The 18,241-nt window shown below is 43.3% G+C and overlaps 2 protein-coding genes and 1 pseudogene across 2 annotated transcripts; all 3 read right to left on the bottom strand.

Moving 5' to 3' along the window:
* Positions 1 to 1,859: 1,859 nt before the first annotated feature.
* LOC124321791 lies at positions 1,860 to 2,593 on the bottom strand (annotated as a pseudogene).
* A 1,270-nt stretch (positions 2,594 to 3,863) lies between these two features.
* LOC124320659 (lachesin-like) lies at positions 3,864 to 6,491 on the bottom strand. Its single transcript, XM_046783517.1, has 9 exons — positions 6,403 to 6,491; positions 6,149 to 6,264; positions 5,926 to 6,038; positions 5,652 to 5,727; positions 5,375 to 5,540; positions 5,088 to 5,282; positions 4,657 to 4,779; positions 4,408 to 4,566; positions 3,864 to 4,323 (listed from the first exon to the last, which is right to left on the bottom strand). The coding sequence occupies exons 1-9, from the start codon at positions 6,482 to 6,484 to the stop codon at positions 3,941 to 3,943; spliced, it is 1,413 nt and encodes a 470-aa protein (XP_046639473.1). The 5' UTR covers positions 6,485 to 6,491; the 3' UTR covers positions 3,864 to 3,940.
* A 2,499-nt stretch (positions 6,492 to 8,990) lies between these two features.
* Positions 8,991 to 16,996, bottom strand: LOC124320658 (lachesin-like). The gene is made up of 9 exons (XM_046783516.1): positions 16,322 to 16,996; positions 14,190 to 14,281; positions 12,320 to 12,618; positions 11,342 to 11,453; positions 11,168 to 11,251; positions 10,009 to 10,137; positions 9,791 to 9,910; positions 9,617 to 9,724; positions 8,991 to 9,523 (listed from the first exon to the last, which is right to left on the bottom strand). The coding sequence occupies exons 2-9, from the start codon at positions 14,275 to 14,277 to the stop codon at positions 9,039 to 9,041; spliced, it is 1,425 nt and encodes a 474-aa protein (XP_046639472.1). The 5' UTR covers positions 14,278 to 14,281; positions 16,322 to 16,996; the 3' UTR covers positions 8,991 to 9,038.
* Positions 16,997 to 18,241: the final 1,245 nt, after the last annotated feature.

Raw genomic sequence — 18,241 nt, 5'->3', positions numbered from 1 at the left:
GGAGTGACAACATCGAAGCTCTTTTCCTTGAGGTCAAACTTGGTGGTAGGCCTATCAGCTGGGGCCTTGGCGGAAGGATCAGCCGATCAGCCTCGGCAGTGAAAGGGTCTTCAAGGTTGGTTTCAAGGTTGGCAAACAACGGAACAGGGGCAACTTAAGGAGCGACGTGTTTAACAGCGGGAAGAGCACCGGGGTAGTATGCCGGGGTGCAGGGAGTGTAAGACAGAGCAGCGCGGGGTAGACAGGAACCTGACACTTGGTGCGGCTAGCGGAGACCTCCTTTTGCCCGCCTTTTGCAGAGAGAAAAGCTTAACCTTTGCCTCAGCGACTTCGGGATTTTGCTTAACGGGTTCGAGAGACTTGAGAGTTCGACGGCTAGAGCAACAGGAGCTTTTTCGGGCAAGTAGTTGGACGCATCGCGGAATATCCCCTTCTGTCAGCGGTGTAGAAGACCATGACTTCCTTTCCTACCGGGTTGATAAATATAGGCTTACCGAATACATCGCCGTAGTGGGAAGTAACCTGTCCGGGGTGGGAAAATCCGTAATAAGCGATCTGTTCGAGAACACCCGAAGCATAGAATTGGCTAGTGAAACTAGGGCAATAATAGCCAAGGTGGTATTGGGCAGTGGCGTAAACCAAGAATATGCTAAGAATCTATGTACATTACAAAATAGCGTTCTTGAATGAATCGCAATAACCTTGAAAAAAATGGTTGAAATTTTGCAATTGTTTTTTTTGCTTGCTTCTCCATTTTAATAAGTTTAGTCTGTGCATTTCTCAAACCACACCCATGAAATAAGTTACTTTCTGAAGCAAGCGATTGTTAATAGTCTTTAAAATAAAGTAACAATACAACACATTTAACGGAATCTTATAAATTATGGTTGAATGTATATTATATCCTTATTTGGACGTAATTCAATATGGAAGAGCCCATTATTATTATATCGCTCTTCAAATTTTCAACAGTCAAAGGTATGTAACAAATGTCCAAGATTTTTCTTTTTATAAAAACAATCCGACTCCAACTTGAATTATTCCTTTTTCTCTTCATTCTACACATATTGAGTTAGCAGAGCGACAACATGTGTGAATTTACCTCCAGGGGTTGTATGCAGTTGTATGTTGTTCTGTTACGTTTCTGTAAAAGAATAATAGCGACTTTTTTTTATGAGGATCAAAAAATCGCGATAACCTTGACTACAAACTGGTTGACAGATAGACTTCAAACACCTTTGTCCATTGCCCTTTCCTTCAAACTAACAACCGCCACAAACACTGTTGTCAAGAACAAGACCCGTCTTTTTCACAGCCCACGGCCGCCCGCGTCATTTCACTCAATCTTGGTTGTTATTGTTATTGCGAGTTCATTGACATGTTGTACATTAACATTAACTGGAAAAACGGTTACACAAATCGTGTTCACACTCTCGTTATTTTACCATCTCGTTCGGTTCCAAATGTAGTTGTATCATTGTCTATTCTTTCGACAACTACTACATTTTTTGAGCAGGTTTGAGCCGAATAAAATAGTGAACTCTAATATCGATGCGATTTATGGAGTGCGATGGAGTGCTTTAGAATTGCATATGGTGTTCATTCTTGATGTTAACATAATACTTCACCAAAACAGATTACCATAATTTTATGTGTTGCGGGAAAAAATATCGAAGAAATGCTAGAATTGCAACTGATCAGCATTTAGTCGGAGGTTTAAGTTTATAATTAAATGGAGTTTTTGAGCTCGCTATTAATCCAGATCAAGTGCGTATTTAACCCAATAATCCGTTTCCCCTTTTACCCCAATTTATTTACTCCTTAACTATTTCAATAAAAACCAAAACCTAAAGCTACTGTTTTTTTTTTTGTTTTTTTTTATTGGTTTCAACTACAAAACAAACTCAAATTAAACAATTTCGCAAATACCTCCAGCAGCAGTAATCAGAGATGAAAGTTTCTCTGCTTCGTCCTTTTGAATATCTGCTCGTACAACTGCAGGGAGAGTTTCTACAAATTTCTTTGCCTATAGGAAAAATAAGAACATTAACATTTGACAACACACACATTTCAAAAATTAAATATATTACTTGAACAAGGTTCATTCCTTCAACAATATTTTAATTTCTTTGATTAAAGCTATTTTCTTCGTTTCATCAAATTTGGTGAGTTTGACTGTAAAAACGGTTTGAACTTTCGTCTTAGGAGCTTCTTCTTCCTCCTAGAGTAAAATAATAGGAAATAAATTAGAGATGAAGGAAAATGTGTAAATATTTAAGATAATCACTTCGTTTGGTTGAACTGGGCCTGCAGCAGGACCTGCACCATATGCCATTACTGGGGCATCAGGAATCTTAAGAGTTGTTTTTAAGACTTGGTTTAATTCTGCAACATCAAGGAGGGTAAGCTGGGAAATGTCGTTGACGATCCTTTGTATTTTCTCGGCCGACGCCGCTTGAGTGAATGATGCTGCTGGAAATGACAGCCTTTTGCCTGTTGGGATTCAATAAGTTGTTACACGATCTATGATGCATTAAATTGCATAAATACCTCACAACAGACCGCAAAAATAAAAGATTTTTATGGAGATCATTTTCGATTTGTTGTTGTTTTTTTTTTCAGTTGAGAGTTTGGTTTGTACACGTTTTTCGGCTGGGAAATAGCAGACAAACTAGAATTACACGCAGGAAGGGGAAATTGAGGAGGTGCGACTCGTCCGTTCACCATGAGAGGACAGCGTCAATGCGTCATCTATCGGACGGTGGGTATTCTTTGGGGAAACTCGGATGGGGTGTTATCACGGAAAAATAATTAAAAATATCATTATAATAGAATTTTTAGGGTGTTTCCAACTACATGAATCACTATTATTGAAATGCGTAGATTAAAAAGATAACTCAATATTAATTTCAGTAGGAGGGGCTAAATGGGGGCAGTTTCATCGGAGCCGCGGGAGCCGCATCATTTTATAGGCGTTTTATTGACCGCTTTGCAGCAATCAGCGCACCACTAAACGAACTACTAAAAAAAAACGGAATCTGGCGTTGGGAGGAACCACAGGAATCAGCCTTTCAAAAACTAAAAGAAGCCATGGTGAACAAACCGCGTTAGCTCTGCCCTGTGAAGGAGGAGAGATACTACAAGCATTAATCTCGTACTCTCGGACTGGGAGCAGTGCTACTCCAGAAAATCTATACGGAGAAGTGCGCCCAGTAACGAACATCAGCAGAAGACTTGACCCAGCAGAATTTAACTACAAACCATACCACAACGGGTGTGGTTGGAGTGAAGGGAGTAGGGAGTAGGGAAGACAAGGGTTAGTAACACATATTGATATCTTAGCTCCGTTTTTCACTCCACACTCCACTGCCAATATTAAGTCGCGATATTGGCAACAGCTCCAGAGAAATTTACGAGAGCGGGAGTCAACATGGCAGTGGCTATAAGTACCATTATTCTATAGCTCTGGCATAGACCTGCAACCTTGTCTTATTCAACCATACATAATAAACGGCTATTATCACCTATTGACAGAAAGTTATTACTTGACTATAAGGGGGTAATAAAATTATTTCTATTCAACATTTCTTGTATTTACGTTAATTAAATAATTAGCATAATAAAATGTGTTGTTTGGTTTGTTTGTTTTGGCGAAAACAAAATTGATCAATTCTTTACCTAGAATATTTCTTGGCAAAATACCTGATTTCTCGCTCGCAAAATATACAGTCACGGAAAAGAAGTAGGCCTATCAACAGTATCAATAAGCTGACGAAGAATTCTAAATTTCTACTGCAGTTTTTAGTTTCTTTAAGACAGTCAACATTTTGAATGAGCCGCAGGAACGACTATTGTATATTTTTTTTTACATACAGTAACTGGGAAGTTATTTCTCACTAGGCTACATAATATAAACCGTGTCTATGAGCTGTTCAAATTTTTACCTATTACACGAGAAGAACCAAATCACCTCTGTGAAACTAGTAATAATTGAAGGAATCAGTAATAGTTGAACGAGACTAAATTTTGCCAATTTTGGTGAACTACTAGATTGGCCTCTATGAAAAGATAGGTTTTTGTAAATGACGTCTTGCGCGGGTTTTTTACTGCTAGTAAAAACATCAGCTTCATCAGAGGATGTGTGTTGATAGAGTGTCACCGACCTATAAGCTTCCGTCGTGACCATATTAGAAGTTTGACTAAATAGTTTATTGCTGGGGCTATTAGTTCTGGCCGGCCTTTGTTTCCATGGCGCTGTTTCAGTTGCAATGCTGGTCCATTCAACAGTTGTTGACTGTGTCGTTGTAGTCAGTGGAGTGTGTACTGCGAATGAAACAATATGCAAATGGAATAGGCATATTTATTGTATGTTAATGAAAATAAAATAAAAAATATAATCCTACGTACTATAGAGGCGGATTGTTGCTTCACTCTTTCCCGCTTGGCACCGGTAGAGACCGGCATCCTCCTCACGTAGATTTAGAATAGCCAACGTCATCTTAATAGTGTAGATGTTGATCTTTTGAACCGTCAAAGAATAGCGCTGTGTTGAGCCGATTGAGTAATCTTTCGTATGCAGGGAATTATAACGCATTATATAAAAGTGTTAATAGATTCAATACCTGTAACAATGTCATTTTAAAAGATCAAACTTACTGCCTTTGTACCAGAAGAGGTGATGAGTCATGGGCGAGGCTTCAACAATACACTCCAGCCCTACGCCATTGACTCCAGCGGGAGCTCCCACTAATGGTTTTTCTGCCCGAATGGTAGTCGGGACTAGACAAGGAGAATAAAAAGAACAATGTTATCTCTATTAAAATTGAATTAATCATTCTTAATGAGTCCACGAAATGACACCCTGCTCCATTCTGACTTCTCTTTATTTCATTATCTTATTCGAAAAGGCTTTTTGCTGGTTTCAAATTGAATAGAGGCGGGCTCTTTTGAAATCCTCGACAGTCGATTTGCAAACCCCTTTCTTATGGTATTGATGGATTCACGAGAAAGCGATGTGATCGATAGCTATGTAGATATATACGTATGGCTATGAGACTGTAGGCTGCTTGGTAGACGCGTCAACTCACATAAAACGACGAGCTGGATACGTTTGCTGACTGCCGGTAGTACTCCATTGGAAGCGATACAAAGGTAAGTTCCCATTGAGGAACGTCCGGTCGAAGCGATGCAAAATCGGCCGTAACCCTTGGGGAGTGTGCCGGTTAGCGACAGATCTTTTTGCTGCTGTTGAATGTTGTTATCATTCAAATGGCGGCAGGAATCTGCATGGACGACACGTCATTCAATATACTAGCTCAGAGAGGCGGGGCCGAAAAACGTCGATTTCAAACGGAATTGTGTGCGAAAATCAAACCATGACTGATGTTTGTGCCGTCTTCTCGCTTCCATGTTATGTTCGGCATGGGCTGGCCGCTGGCCTGACAATGGAGGTCAACCGATTCATTCTCTCGGATTTGCCTGATACTCGGCGTCGCCTCGTCGTCAATATTGGGCGGTTCCATAACCGATAAATAAGCCATCTGTTGATTAACATCAAAATTTAGTAAATGCTGCGCATGTCTTTTGTATTGTCATGCACACAATGCAAACATGACTTGAGCAAGAAATCAGACTAATGGTAGTGTGCATACTTGACTCTTCATCGGGTCCGTGTTGATTTGAGCCATGTAGTAACCAGCGTCGTCGGGTTGGGCGCTCTTGATGATCCTTTTGTCCGTATCGCCATGTCACAAAATGAGACGACAGATATAGAAAATAAAATAGCATTTAGAAATGGGAGAACAAGTTCGAATTGCGCTATCGCCATCGTCTTGGTATTGTATCAGCTATTATTGTGACTCTTGTCGTCGTCGAGAAGATTAGAGTGTATACAGGACATGGTCTAATAGTGAAAAGGCCACTCACAGTTTCCAAACGGGCGAGCCGGGAATATTCTCGACCGAGACGCGAGTATTTAGAGTCACCACTCGCCTGCCAGTTGCCTGAATGGCTTTCGTGTCCACCTTCACCCAGCCAACCTGGCAACGAACAGTTAGGAATTCGATTAGAAACTATTCTTCGCCCCCCCCCCCCCTTGGCTCATACTCTCATTGCTCAAAATAAAGGTTACATATGTACAAGTTCTCACCGTGTAGTCGTTCAAGTGGGCGACGGAACAAGATAGGATAGCATCTCTTCCCTGAGCTATCGTCACGTTGCCTATTTGGTCAATAAACTCTGGCTCCGGTTCCTCTCCATCTGTCGCTTTTTTTTTTGTTTCGTTTCAATCAAATCATCAACACCAGCAATTTGATCCTTTCCGACTTCACAGTCTCTCCTCTGTCAGTCTCTTGACTCGGAAATGTGAGCGCCGCAACCGTAATCAAAAAAAGAAATACTTACCGGTAAGAGCGGCGGGTGATAATCTCACTAGCGTCGTCACTAAAAGGGTCCAGCACCAACAGAAACGAATTAGCGAACTCATGTCGTCCTGAAAATCCTGCGTGATTAAGAGACGGGAGCTTTGCTCAATTATCCTATCTATTCATCGAGTTATATCATAAAAGGCTCTCTCGATGGATATACTCACACGCTGATGAATAGAAGTTATGACAGAACTGAAGTGCTGACGAAATATTCGCAATATAAGTTGACTAAAAGATTTCAAGTAAATCGAGAAAAATTTATTTTAAAAAAATGTAAATTGACAAATTTTGTTTTAAACTTTTACTTACTAAACACTTGAATATTCTTCCTGAGTGGCGCTGTTAAACAATGACGGTCAAATTCGAATTCCTATATCGAAATTTGGTCTTAAGATTTTGATTGAAGCTGCGGCCGTGCTTGACTCCGGATACGTACTGACGACAAGTCGAGCGGATGGTTGGAGATTTGAGGAGCGACTGCTGGAGCAACAGAAAAATCCAGAGCGGAAGTAGTATATACGGCGAGAGGCACAAGGAGGTAGTATCAACACCAGCCAGCGCGGTGGCAGCGGCAGATTGCACGCGGAGGTTCGACATTGCAACCCGGGATTTTCATCGGATGGGGAGGAGACACAGCATCACCTTTTGTGTTCTACAGTCCAGTCTAGTCCGGGTAAAACATATGTGATACCGATGAGTCCGCTATATCTCCTCTAGACTTGCCAACGATGAGGATGAGACGGACAAGTGTATGACTGCGCAACTGGTGATGCCGGCGCTTATTCTTTTCTATTCCCTAGCTCTTATTCCCTTTCTTTCTTCGTATCTAGCAATAATGCATTCTATTGGAAAAGGGCACAGGGAGAGGAGAAGCGGTGTGTAAGCTATAAAGCGCACCCGCCCTTTTTTCTTTATTATTGTCTGAACTATATCAAAAGGAGATTATATAGGCCTATTCAGAGAGCGGTGGGTGGCCGCTGCCACTCACAATAACAGGTCAAACACTCGATCACTTCACCCCCAACTCGTCCACCGCGACATATCCGATTTTTAAAAATGCAACCAAACTTGAACAAATCGATTTGTTATCCAAGTAGATGTGGGCCCTCCTTTTCGGTTTCTATACATATATCTAATATATCGGGATCATGCCATCATGTCTAACTCAATATAGCAACTATATCGAGAAAAAAAAAAGTTGCAATTTCTTTGTTTTTCTCTCGTCGCCGGGCTGCTCATCGCTCGACTTATCGATTTCTGTTTTTCCCGGTGTCTGCAAGGGGAAAATCGACTCGACGACACAAAATCCAGCCAACATATTACACAGGTTTCGACAACACGTGTCCATGAACGAGCGAGGAAAAATCTCGGCCGGCAATTGCGCCCGCGTATGGATGGGGGGGGGGGGGGGATGAGCGGCCCACGCGCTCCCTATCTTTGATTGTGATGACGAGATCATCGGATGTCAAACTAGTGGTGTTAGACTCCCCATTTACACGCCGCCGCGCTGCTGATGGGTTCTTCTATCCTGATACGAGATTTTTCTCGATCGTTCAACGTTGTCAATGGCGACACAAAGTCTTTGGCCTTATATTCCTTCCGGAATCGAAAGGGGGGCGATGTAGATATAAACAGAATGAACAAAAAAGAAAAAAAGGATATGGACGGAAAAGAAGAGAATATATGTATACACACGAGACGAAGGAGCGCGCGGATTCAAGTGCGGACGTCGCCGCCCGTAGCCTCTTGTTCGAGTGGACGGCAAACTGATGCGGACCCCATCAAAATCGTCCCCCCTTGCCATATACCGCGCTACTGCTGCCGGACATCCGTGTATATAGCGAGCCGCACTAGCAGCTCCGAGCTTTTTTGCTTTTTCTCCCCTTCGCCAGTTCTCTCCAGTCGCAAGATTGGATCTCTATTATATATCTATACAAATCGCGGCAAGAGGTTTTCGAAAGAGATAGTCTAGCCTACCACTAGTGGGGATGGAGGTATATAGATGGTACGCGCACTATATGGGCCTACACACACTCATAAGGCTGGCGACGAAATATCTAAAAATCGGGGCTCTTTTCTCTTTCCTCTTCGTCTCCTTTTCTAGCATTTTCAGTCGGGCCCAATTGTAGACAGTCAGCCGAGCCCCATTTAAAAGAAATGGAGAGCCACCACAAGAGAGAGAGAGAGTAGGTAGAGTAGAGAATACGAATGAAAGAAAAGAAAGATAAAAAAAGGAGTATAAATATAGTTCTCTCTTTCCCAGCGTCCTCCATTCTCCCAATATCTGCAGCGGGACTTATAGGCTTAGAGATTCGTCTAAAAGTTCATCGTCATCAAATGTATAGATATAATATAGGAATAAGTAAAAATAGCCCGGAAGAAAACTTAGACTTTCTATACCTATCTAGGAAAATTAGAGCGCAGGCGACGTGTTTCATCCCAACGACTCCCGGAAGATGATTACAGTCAGCAGATCGCGAGCTGCGCTATTCAAAAACGAAAGACGCTTGCAATGGATACACTGGAATAAACGGCGAAGTATACAATAAGAAATAGATGGTGGACAAATGGATTATATTTATGTCATAATAAATATTGATGAATAATCACGATTTAAATGTAACGGCAGAATGGAATGAAGTGGGGCAAAGACAGAACGAGGCTGAGGACACAGACGAATGAAGTCGAAGAAAGTAGCGGAAGAAAGTGGAGAGATCCGGCGGATCCGTTGCGGTGGCCGCTCCGCCAAGCGCTCTTCTCTGTCGTTGTCAACTGGTAGTGCAAAGTGTCGCGACCTGCCGGCGCCGCCGACAAGCCGTCGCCTTGCTGCTGCTGCTGCTGATGCTCTTCCTCGTCATCGTCTCCTTCCGAGAGATCGTCCACTTCATTGTCCTGATGCTGCTGCTGTCGCCTCTGCTGCTGTTGCTGCCGATGGTGCTGGTTGTGATCCAGCCCGTTATTAGTCTCTTCCAGATCTTCAGCGTAGTCGATTGATCGTTTCGTCGTTGCCCGGGCAGCCGGCCAAGAGTTACTTTCGTAGACGTGAATGCGACCTTCCACTTCGCCAAGCGAATTCTTTGCAATGCACCGGTACTTGCCTACGGGTTCATTGGAATAATAAATCAAAAAACGGATAAGTATTTGGTGGAATGTTATTAAAAATCTCATTGGCACAGGGATGATAATAATACCGATATCAGATTTTTCGAAAGAGTGGACAGTCAGAGCCATCCGGGAAGCGAAAATCGAGTCCCGCACTTCAGACACGCCGAATTTGCTGCCAGAGATGATTAATTCACCTGCATAACGAAATCCATAATAGAAATTGGACAGCAAAAATGATAAAAATGATCTCCTGAACGTACCGTCTCCTCTAATCCAGTAGTTTACTGAGCGCGGGAACGCCTCGACGTTGCACTCCATGGTGAAATTATTGCCCTGCGTCGACCAGATCAGCTGATTGGGGACGTTGATTACCGGATTGACTGTGCCGACAATTTATTTAGTATAATTTTAAATTTTTTCTTCTTTAGCTTTTTTCTAGTATTTTTTAAAGTTTTTTCAAATTGAAAAAAATACGTACAGTTGATGTTGACGGCGATTCGCCGTGAAGCGGCTGGTGGAATGCCATTGGACGCCGTGCAGACGTAGATGCCCATGTCGAGCCGGCTGATTCTAATCAACGATAACGTCTCACCCTCGTAAGTTGCAACTGTCGAATTCAATTTAAAAATAAACATTTTACTTTGCGACATAGTAGAACATTTCTTCCTTCAAATATTGACACAATTCGAAAGTAATTGGTCCGTCTCATCAAGTCCTTTTTTTATTTGAGAGAAAGAAAAAGGAAAATCGATGGGCTAACAGCTAGATAGGAAAATCTCGACTGTTTTTTTGTTTGAACAACTATATGCCTACTAATTTCAATTTTCATATTGGGGCTGGCTAATTTTCTGATTCGAGAACAATTCTTGTTGACAGGCAAACAGAGAAACAAAAAACAAGTTTGATTTTAATTTCGTTCTAGTGTCTCTGATTGAAATGGTGGCTGATATATAAGCTACTATACTGTTTGTCCAGACTTTTGTTCCCGTTTTCTTTTGTTTCCCCTTTCTCTCGTTCTTTCGCTGGCTTTTGTTTGGCTTTTTCTTTCTTTTTCTTTTTAATACATGAATGGGTGGATGAGCAGAGATCCACTGCTGAAAGAGAAAATAAGAAATTTACCCAAAAAGAGAATCTATTATTAGCGCCTCATCAAATCGAGTTGGCTCAGCCCCGGGTTTTGTTGTTTAGATCTCTATCGTGGAAAAGCCCTCGAGGGGAGGGGATGTTTACTCATTCTATCGGAGATAATGACAGGCGATGCAATCACAATAGTCGCGCGCGGCCGCGATGGAATTGTTTTGTGCAGTTGCATACTGTCTCGACTCTGGAACGTCTATAGCTCGTGTCAATCGATTCAATTTCTGCTGTTCGGTTGCTAAATAATTCTCGACTCGGACCAGTCGCATCTGCTTCCGATTCAGTCGAAATGAAATAATAATCGGGCCTTATCGGTTTATGTGCGCGAATCAATTTCGGCCAAACTGTACCGCGGACACATTTCCCAGAAGCAGGAGACCTCTAGCGTTGAACGAGGGGACTCAGAGAGAAAGATAGAGTGGGAACGTTTAGAAAAATAATCCGAAGGAATAATAATTTAAAGCGGAATTAAAAATCTAAAAATGAAGAATTAGAATTACATCGGAGACGTTCCCCATTGACGGTCCGCATAGTAATGTCCTCTCCGTCTTCGCGATGCCAACGAACTACAGGTGTCGGATCACCTGGATCAAGAGGGCGATGAATAAATAATACGTTAAGATGGTGACGTTTGAATTGTTTAGTCGTACTACATATGAATAGGTAAATTTCACCTTTGGCCTTGCAGCCCAGTTTGATGGAACTGCCTTCGGAAGTCATGACGTCGTTAGTTCCGCTGTCAGTGGGTTCTATTTCTGGCGGAACAACCACTCTCAGGTAGGCAACCTGATGAAAAAAAAGAAAGAAAAGAAACGTATGAGCGATTCAGGTTCTAGTTAAATCTATAGTCAATGAAGGGAGCAAGCTTTTTCGTTTAGTCCTGATCGTGGCAGCTATATAGTACTACGGCCACGGGTCGCCCGCACTATTCAATTATACAGTTGAAACTTGGAAGTATAGTTTAGACATCAGAAGCTGAGACTTCCCTAGCAACCATCAACTAAGAACTGACTATATTACATAGGAAGGACGCATCTCTAACAGAAAGTAGACTGCTTCAGTAGCCTTGTGACATATCTAGAGATGGATGTGTAGGCTATAGATGGAAATGAAAAGCGCGCGCAAATCACATCATTCAATTATGCAGTTCAATCTCGGGGAATCGCCGCGCGCGCGCTCGACTGGCTGCTGCTGCTGCTGTGGTGGTGTATACTGCCTGTGCGGATCATCTCATTTACTGATGGCTATATACATAATGATGGTCCACAGGCAGCAATATAGAGCCAACCAGCCAGTAGCCCAGCCAGCAGCCCAGCCAGTATAGCGCAGCCAAATACATAAGGGAGACGAACATCTAGGGCGCCGCAGAGTTCGTGGGGCAGGAAGCACTTTGTTCCAATCAGCGTGACATCCGGTTGCCTTAATCATGATTCAAAGCGCTTTGATGAAATGATGGAATCAAGGCGATATACGTTTAGAAGTCCAGAAATGGCAAAGGCCAAATAGAGGGGAGAACTTTGGAGGGATATGAACTAATAAGAAGTGGGTTTTTTCCAGCAGCCCAAAAGAACCAAAGTAGCCCAGCAGGGCTGAGCATATATTATCGCCAGTTTATAAAAGATGAAGCTATTGCTAACATATACTTATAATACCTGACTTTTCATGGGGTCCGTGTTGATTTGGCACATGAATAGTCCTTCGTCTTCGCGCTGGACGTCGGCGATGACCAGCTGCCAGACAGAGTGGCCAAAGTGGCGCACCGACACCCTGGTATTGTGCGTGATGACGTGCGTGTGGATGGCTTGAATGGCTTTCGAGTCCGACTTGATCCAGCCGACTTTGTAGCCGCCGAGATGGGCGACGTGACACGACAGGACGGCCTCGGCGCCCAGCGTCACAGTTTGGTTGGGTAGAGGCCGCTCAAATTCCGGCAAATAACGGCTCTCCGTCTCTGTTGACATTTGAAGTTGGCAGCAAGACAGTCAGTCAGAATACAATACCAAAAACAAAAAATAAAGTAAAAATTAGAACTGATGGACTGCGGAACAAGACAAAATGTTGGCCAAGAGTTTTAGTTCCATCAATACAATTTTACAGATATACTTTGACTTTATTCAAAATGTAAAGCGGATGAAAAATTTATGAGCTTCTTAGAATTTGTAGACGTAATTAACCCAATGATTTTGGGGAACTATATATTATAGATATGTAAGAATCGATGATGTGGGTAGTGCGGGAATCACACGAGCCTGGTAATCACCCTATACTTTTGGAATTTATTTCTTGATGACGTAGACTATTAGATATTTATGTGATTGCGGGTTATTGAATGAATAAAACATCGGATTTGTAATATTGAACGCCGAATTCGTTCACGGAACATCCAACTTTCAGCAGCATTACGGAGCTATACACAATTGATTCGTTGTTGGGGGGACGAGAATAACCTTCAAATGTCAGGAAAAAGTTATCGGTCGAGAGCCAGCACGATTGCTCGTTGTGAAATCATTGGTTTTCACGCATATCATCAGTTTGTCTGATGGTCGCGAGATTCAACTTCTTTCTCGCATTCAAATAATCGACTGCCCGGTGAGAATTCTAACTTTCTTCACTCAGCAGGAGATAAATAGTCCACATGGCTAGTATATTTATCGAGCTCAACATCAAATATTATGATTTAAATGCATGAGATTCACTTAGATAAAGTCAAGTTGAGTGGAACTTTTTAAAGCTCTCTCAAATTTTCGATCGTTTCAATTGAGAAAATCGACGAAATTCTTTTGCAATTCACGCGAGGACACAGCAATCTTCGCCCCGCGCTCTTCTCGCCCTTTTCTGTCTCTCCACTCTGTTGGCTCTATTTGTAATATGTTTGTATGTATAAACTGTATCTATAGCATGTCGCCCGCGCTGTAAAGCATTCCGCGTGGTTTCACATCATCCGCTCGAAAGATGGAAAAAAAACGGAGGAAATACTATTCTGGATTCTTTTTCTTTCCCTTTTCTTGCCACAACAATACGCCGCGCCACCCTATGACTATTCTCTCTTTTTCCCCCCCCTCCGCCGGCAGCATCATCCGCTCGAGTACATCCAGCATCACGTTCCGCTCCCACCCCACTCGCTAATGTTTTAATTGAATAGCGGCAGCGGGCGGGCAGGCGGGCGGCAGTATCCTGCAGTCTAGCTCGGGAGCCGAACAAGTTGGAGTTGGAAAAACAAGTCGCGACGCGACTCATCAGATTGAGTGCACACAGCGCAATATTGGAGGGCTATATTATATGCTGCTATCTACTTCATTTGCCTCCCGTCTATCTCCCGCAATCTTCCAACCGTCAGCACACTCCCTCCCCCTCCGCCCCATGCCTTTTTTCCAGCCCGTCGTTCAAATGTTTTTCAAGGAATTTTCCATCAATTTCCCGCACCGTTTGAATTTGCCGCGTAAATACTACTTCGAGAGCCACCGCTCTATCTATATGTTACATCATCTATAATCTCTTGAGGGATAGTTGAAATATCTTTACCTGCCATGGAGATGAAGAGCCACGGTAAGAGAATGAAGGGCAAGGTCCATCTAGAGGTGAATGATGCGCTCCAATCCATCCTTATCATGTTTCTGCGTCGGTTATCCGGTAAACAGACAGTCAAAGAGGAAGCAGAACAAGAAAAAAAGGATACAGTACATAGTAGTAGTAGTAGCCAGTAGTCGGTATATGTTGTTTGTTTGCAGTCAGGTTGTTTGAGCTCGGTTATAGATATGCTGTCACACTATTGAAGAACTCAGCAATCTTCAACTGTTGGATGAGCGCTATTATGTATGTACAAGAGTAATATCCGCTGGCTGAGAGAGAGCGGACGATTGAGCTCTCGTCTTCTTTAGTGGCGCGGTGGCTAAAAGGACATCCGCTCTCGATGAGCGTCGAGAGGGCTATTGTCACCAACAAGCGACCGCCACCACAGAGAAGCATTTCACTCTCTCAGCAACGAGCTATATACGCTTCCAAACTCTTGCTATGCGACTCTCTCTCTAGCTTTTCTCTTCTGTTGGTTGCTCATCTCTTTCTTATTCTCCTCTTCTCTTTTCATTCGCGCTTTCTCTCTCTCGTCTGTTTATCTCCTTCGCCTCTCGCTCACCCACCCGACCCCCCCACCGACGACGACGACGACGACTCATTGCTATTGCAGCACCGAGATGCGCCAGATCTGTTTGATATAGGTTTGACTGGAAAGTTGCGTGTTGACGTTGATCATCGCGCTCTGATGAATATTCCACGTTTACGTGTCTACAGCCAACTGTGCACACATACAAAGCTGCTGGCAGCGAAGAGACAGACAGGGAAATAGAGAAATAGAGAGAGGAATATATTGAAATACTGTCGGTCAATCGGTGAACCAACTGAACCGTGCTGACCCTGGTGATCTGTACGTGCTGTTTGGACTGCTGCAACTGGCGCTCCTCCGAGTATATAATACTAGATGTATACGTACTGCAGTGGGATGGATAGATCTAAGTATTAGGACTTATTGGGAAAATAGGGAAAAGAAATAAGAAAAGAAAGAAAGAAGAAGGAAATAACTGAGAAAGATGACAGTTGAGCTATGCCATGAGTAACGACTGCACGGCTGTGTGAATCATTAGTGTGATAGTTTTCTCTCATCTCCCCCTTCGTCTTCTATCTCTCCTGATGCTGCTGCTGCTGCTGGTGTCTGAGTCTTGATGCTTTTCCCCCCGCGATGTGTCCTGGATGGATATGTTCCATGCTAAGCATCTCCATGCATTTCTGAACACGCAGATATGATATGATACGCCCTGCCTGCTGGCCCTCATATCTCTCTATTGCTGTAATATAGCCGCGCTTCCATCCACCCCCCAGACGATCCTTATATTCCAAAAGAAAATTCTTCTCCATTTATTTAGTTCGCTCTTGGCTGATGCTGACAGCTTGTGACGCTGAATGACCCATAGAGTCCCCTCTATATCCCTCCTTTCCCTCCAGTTGAACACGAACGGAAAAAAAAGGAGCCCCCCCTCCCAGTTTTTCAATGTCGCCAGCGTTGACAACGTTCACGACTCTCTCTATCCGCTATTCTGCTTTGATATATATTTAGGATTGTGCGCGCCCAGATATGCGGGAATGGACAAGCCAACTGTAAATGACTGCGCATAGACTCGCATATTATCAATTGCAATCATAACGCGGGTGGCGCGCGGATTTAGCAGCAGCACGACTGATTGACATTCCCGCTGCTTCAACGATTCCCGATTCTCTCTCTCTCTGCCGGGCGTTTTGCTGTAGCTGCTTTGCTGGCTTATTCCCGGCAACCGATGGGTGACGAGACGTGCCAGTCATTCCTAATGCATCGGTTCAAATGGCGACCGGTGTTATGGGACATCAGTTGGCCGAAGGAATCTCGTCTCTCGATCGGCGCGCAGAATAGCGGGGTATGGTATATGGCGACCGATATTGCAATATTCAAACAAACAACAACAGCAGCTGACGTCCGTCAATATTATGACTCGATTCGCGGGTGCATCCGCGTCCGCGGCGGGCGGCAGTGGCGGCCGGCCGGCGACAGTAATGAATGAATTCAGATATGATGTGGGGGATCGATTTCAAGATTTATGAGTTCTAATACTCTGCGACTGCTGTATTACCTTGTTTGTCGTGCGTTGCTCTTGTGTGAATTTCGGCGGACGATAGCGGCTGCGGATCGCCCAATTTTTTCCTCCTGGTCTTGAGTGAGCAGCAGCACAGCACTCGCCGTCCGGTATAGTTAATAATGCGGCGCGCTGTTTGTTCCAGAGTATAGGGACCTTTGCGGAATTCCGTCGCACCAACACTGAGGGGGCATAGACCGTATAGTCTATGGATGAACGCTCATCATCGTCACCACCGCGTAATGGACGATCAATCAAGTCACGGTGGGGAAAAATAACTATAAACGATGGCCGAGAGTAGTAGTATTGTACGAGTTGTTGATGCGGCAGCCTCTCGCTTCTGGAGATTTGTGGAAAGACGATGATGATGTTTTCGTGCGTCCCGATCGTTTCTTCTTTGGAAAGAGAAAGAGAGAGAGATTGGGAGGAGAGGGAGCGAGCGTGATCCAAGACGTCCGTTGCCTCGACAACGAATAAGGCGACCAACTAGTCGGACCCGTCAGCTTATAGGCCACGCTCCTTGCTGCTGAACTCTGGTGGTGGTATAGTTGCCCAACGTCCTCGGGACTGCCGAGCGAGCGAGGAGCGAAAATACTCAGACACACACACACACACAAGAAAACATTTCCCGGCAGCAACTCCCCCGCCCAGCTTCTCTCACTTTTTTTGTTTTTTTCTTTTTTTGCTTGCGCTGCGCTGCTGCTGGCTCTGTGTGTTATGCGCCCGATATTCCTATAGATATATATCCCGCTCTCGTCTATTCTCCGCCTCTTTTCAACTCTAAACTTGCTGCCCCTATCACACACGGAGAGGTCTGTTGCAAAGCGACGGCGCAACCATCAATCTGTTACGGATCTCTATTATATTATCAGAGGCAGAAGTTGCGCGCACCCCCGTTGGTGTCGAAAAAAGGAAAGAAGAAGAATAGTTAAAAAAAAGAAGAATCGAATCACTTGCGAAAATATGCCGGCCTCCGCCCTATTTAATGTTTCTAGCTCAATAATAAAAAGTCTTGTTTTGTCGTTTTTCGTCTTATTTATTTCTTTCCTTTATTTTTTGTTTTTTTTTTAAAGAATAAACGTCGTCGGGTTCGTCGGCTCCTTGAACGGCCAATTGAATGGATTTCTTTGCTCTCTCTAGGGTGCCCTTTGTTTTCTATATGTACTTCTCGGACATGCTCCACAAGGGTTATGTTGCAGATGTCGGGCGAGCAATGGGAGGATAGGAGAACCGCGGCAGAGAACCAGCAGAGAGAAATAAGAAAAAAAAGAAAAAGGGGGAAATAAAGAACCGCTTAACTCGATTCAAATTCAATCCGACTGTAAGTGATTCGCGCAATCGCCATGAAATGAAATTTACGGAACAGAAACAAACAAACAAAAAAAGAGTGGGCTGTTTATTCAGGAAAAAAAAGGAAAAAAAGTTCCAGACAGTAAAACAAGCAAAGACTTGCTTGGCTTTTTGAAAGATGAGCAACTGGGAATTCGGTCGTCTGCTTCTCTTTTTGCTGGGCTATATTATAGAGTCATATATTTTGATTCTTCATGTCCAGGGATATTTTTTTAGACTCTCGTCCTTGCTGGATATGGATGTATACTTCTTCGCTTTTGACGGATGAAAATATTAGAGCGTGTCGTCAAAACCGTCCAAAAAACTTTCTTCTTTGAACATTTTGGGTTTAAAAAAAAAGTTGATTTTATTTCTCTCTTGAAATTGATAATAATCTAATCATGGTGTGAAAAAAAAAGTAAAATGAGAACAATGTTCAAGGCCTCGGTTTGGTTGTAAAAAAAAAAGAAATGATTCTGAACAGCGCCGGTCTAGTCCGTTTATATTCCGCAGCTTTTATTTTTTTTTTTTTAGGAGCTATCCGTCTTTTTGATTCCGATTCAATCATGCCCATGATATTGCTGTGTG

This window comes from Daphnia pulicaria, chromosome 1, assembly GCF_021234035.1.
Source record: "Daphnia pulicaria isolate SC F1-1A chromosome 1, SC_F0-13Bv2, whole genome shotgun sequence".
Taxonomy (NCBI): domain Eukaryota; kingdom Metazoa; phylum Arthropoda; class Branchiopoda; order Diplostraca; family Daphniidae; genus Daphnia; species Daphnia pulicaria.
The sequence above is the reverse complement of the archived record's forward strand: the minus strand, read 5'-3'. Positions and strand labels throughout refer to the sequence as shown.

What these genes read in the sequence shown, in the direction of transcription:
- LOC124320659 (XM_046783517.1), bottom strand. Translation starts at nt 6,484, where the DNA reads ATGAGTTCGCTAATTCGTTTCTGTTGGTGCTGGACCCTTTTAGTGACG. An exon ending in GGCTCGCCCGTTTGGAAACT is followed by an intron (nt 5,728 to 5,925) that starts GTGAGTGGCCTT and finishes TACGGACAAAAG; the next exon opens with GATCATCAAGAGCGCCCAAC. An exon ending in TATCCAGCTCGTCGTTTTAT is followed by an intron (nt 4,780 to 5,087) that starts GTGAGTTGACGC and finishes CTCCTTGTCTAG; the next exon opens with TCCCGACTACCATTCGGGCA.
- LOC124320658 (XM_046783516.1), bottom strand. Translation starts at nt 14,277, where the DNA reads ATGATAAGGATGGATTGGAGCGCATCATTCACCTCTAGATGGACCTTG. An exon ending in ACTGGGCTGCAAGGCCAAAG is followed by an intron (nt 11,252 to 11,341) that starts GTGAAATTTACC and finishes CTCTTGATCCAG; the next exon opens with GTGATCCGACACCTGTAGTT. An exon ending in AATCGCCGTCAACATCAACT is followed by an intron (nt 9,911 to 10,008) that starts GTACGTATTTTT and finishes TTGTCGGCACAG; the next exon opens with TCAATCCGGTAATCAACGTC.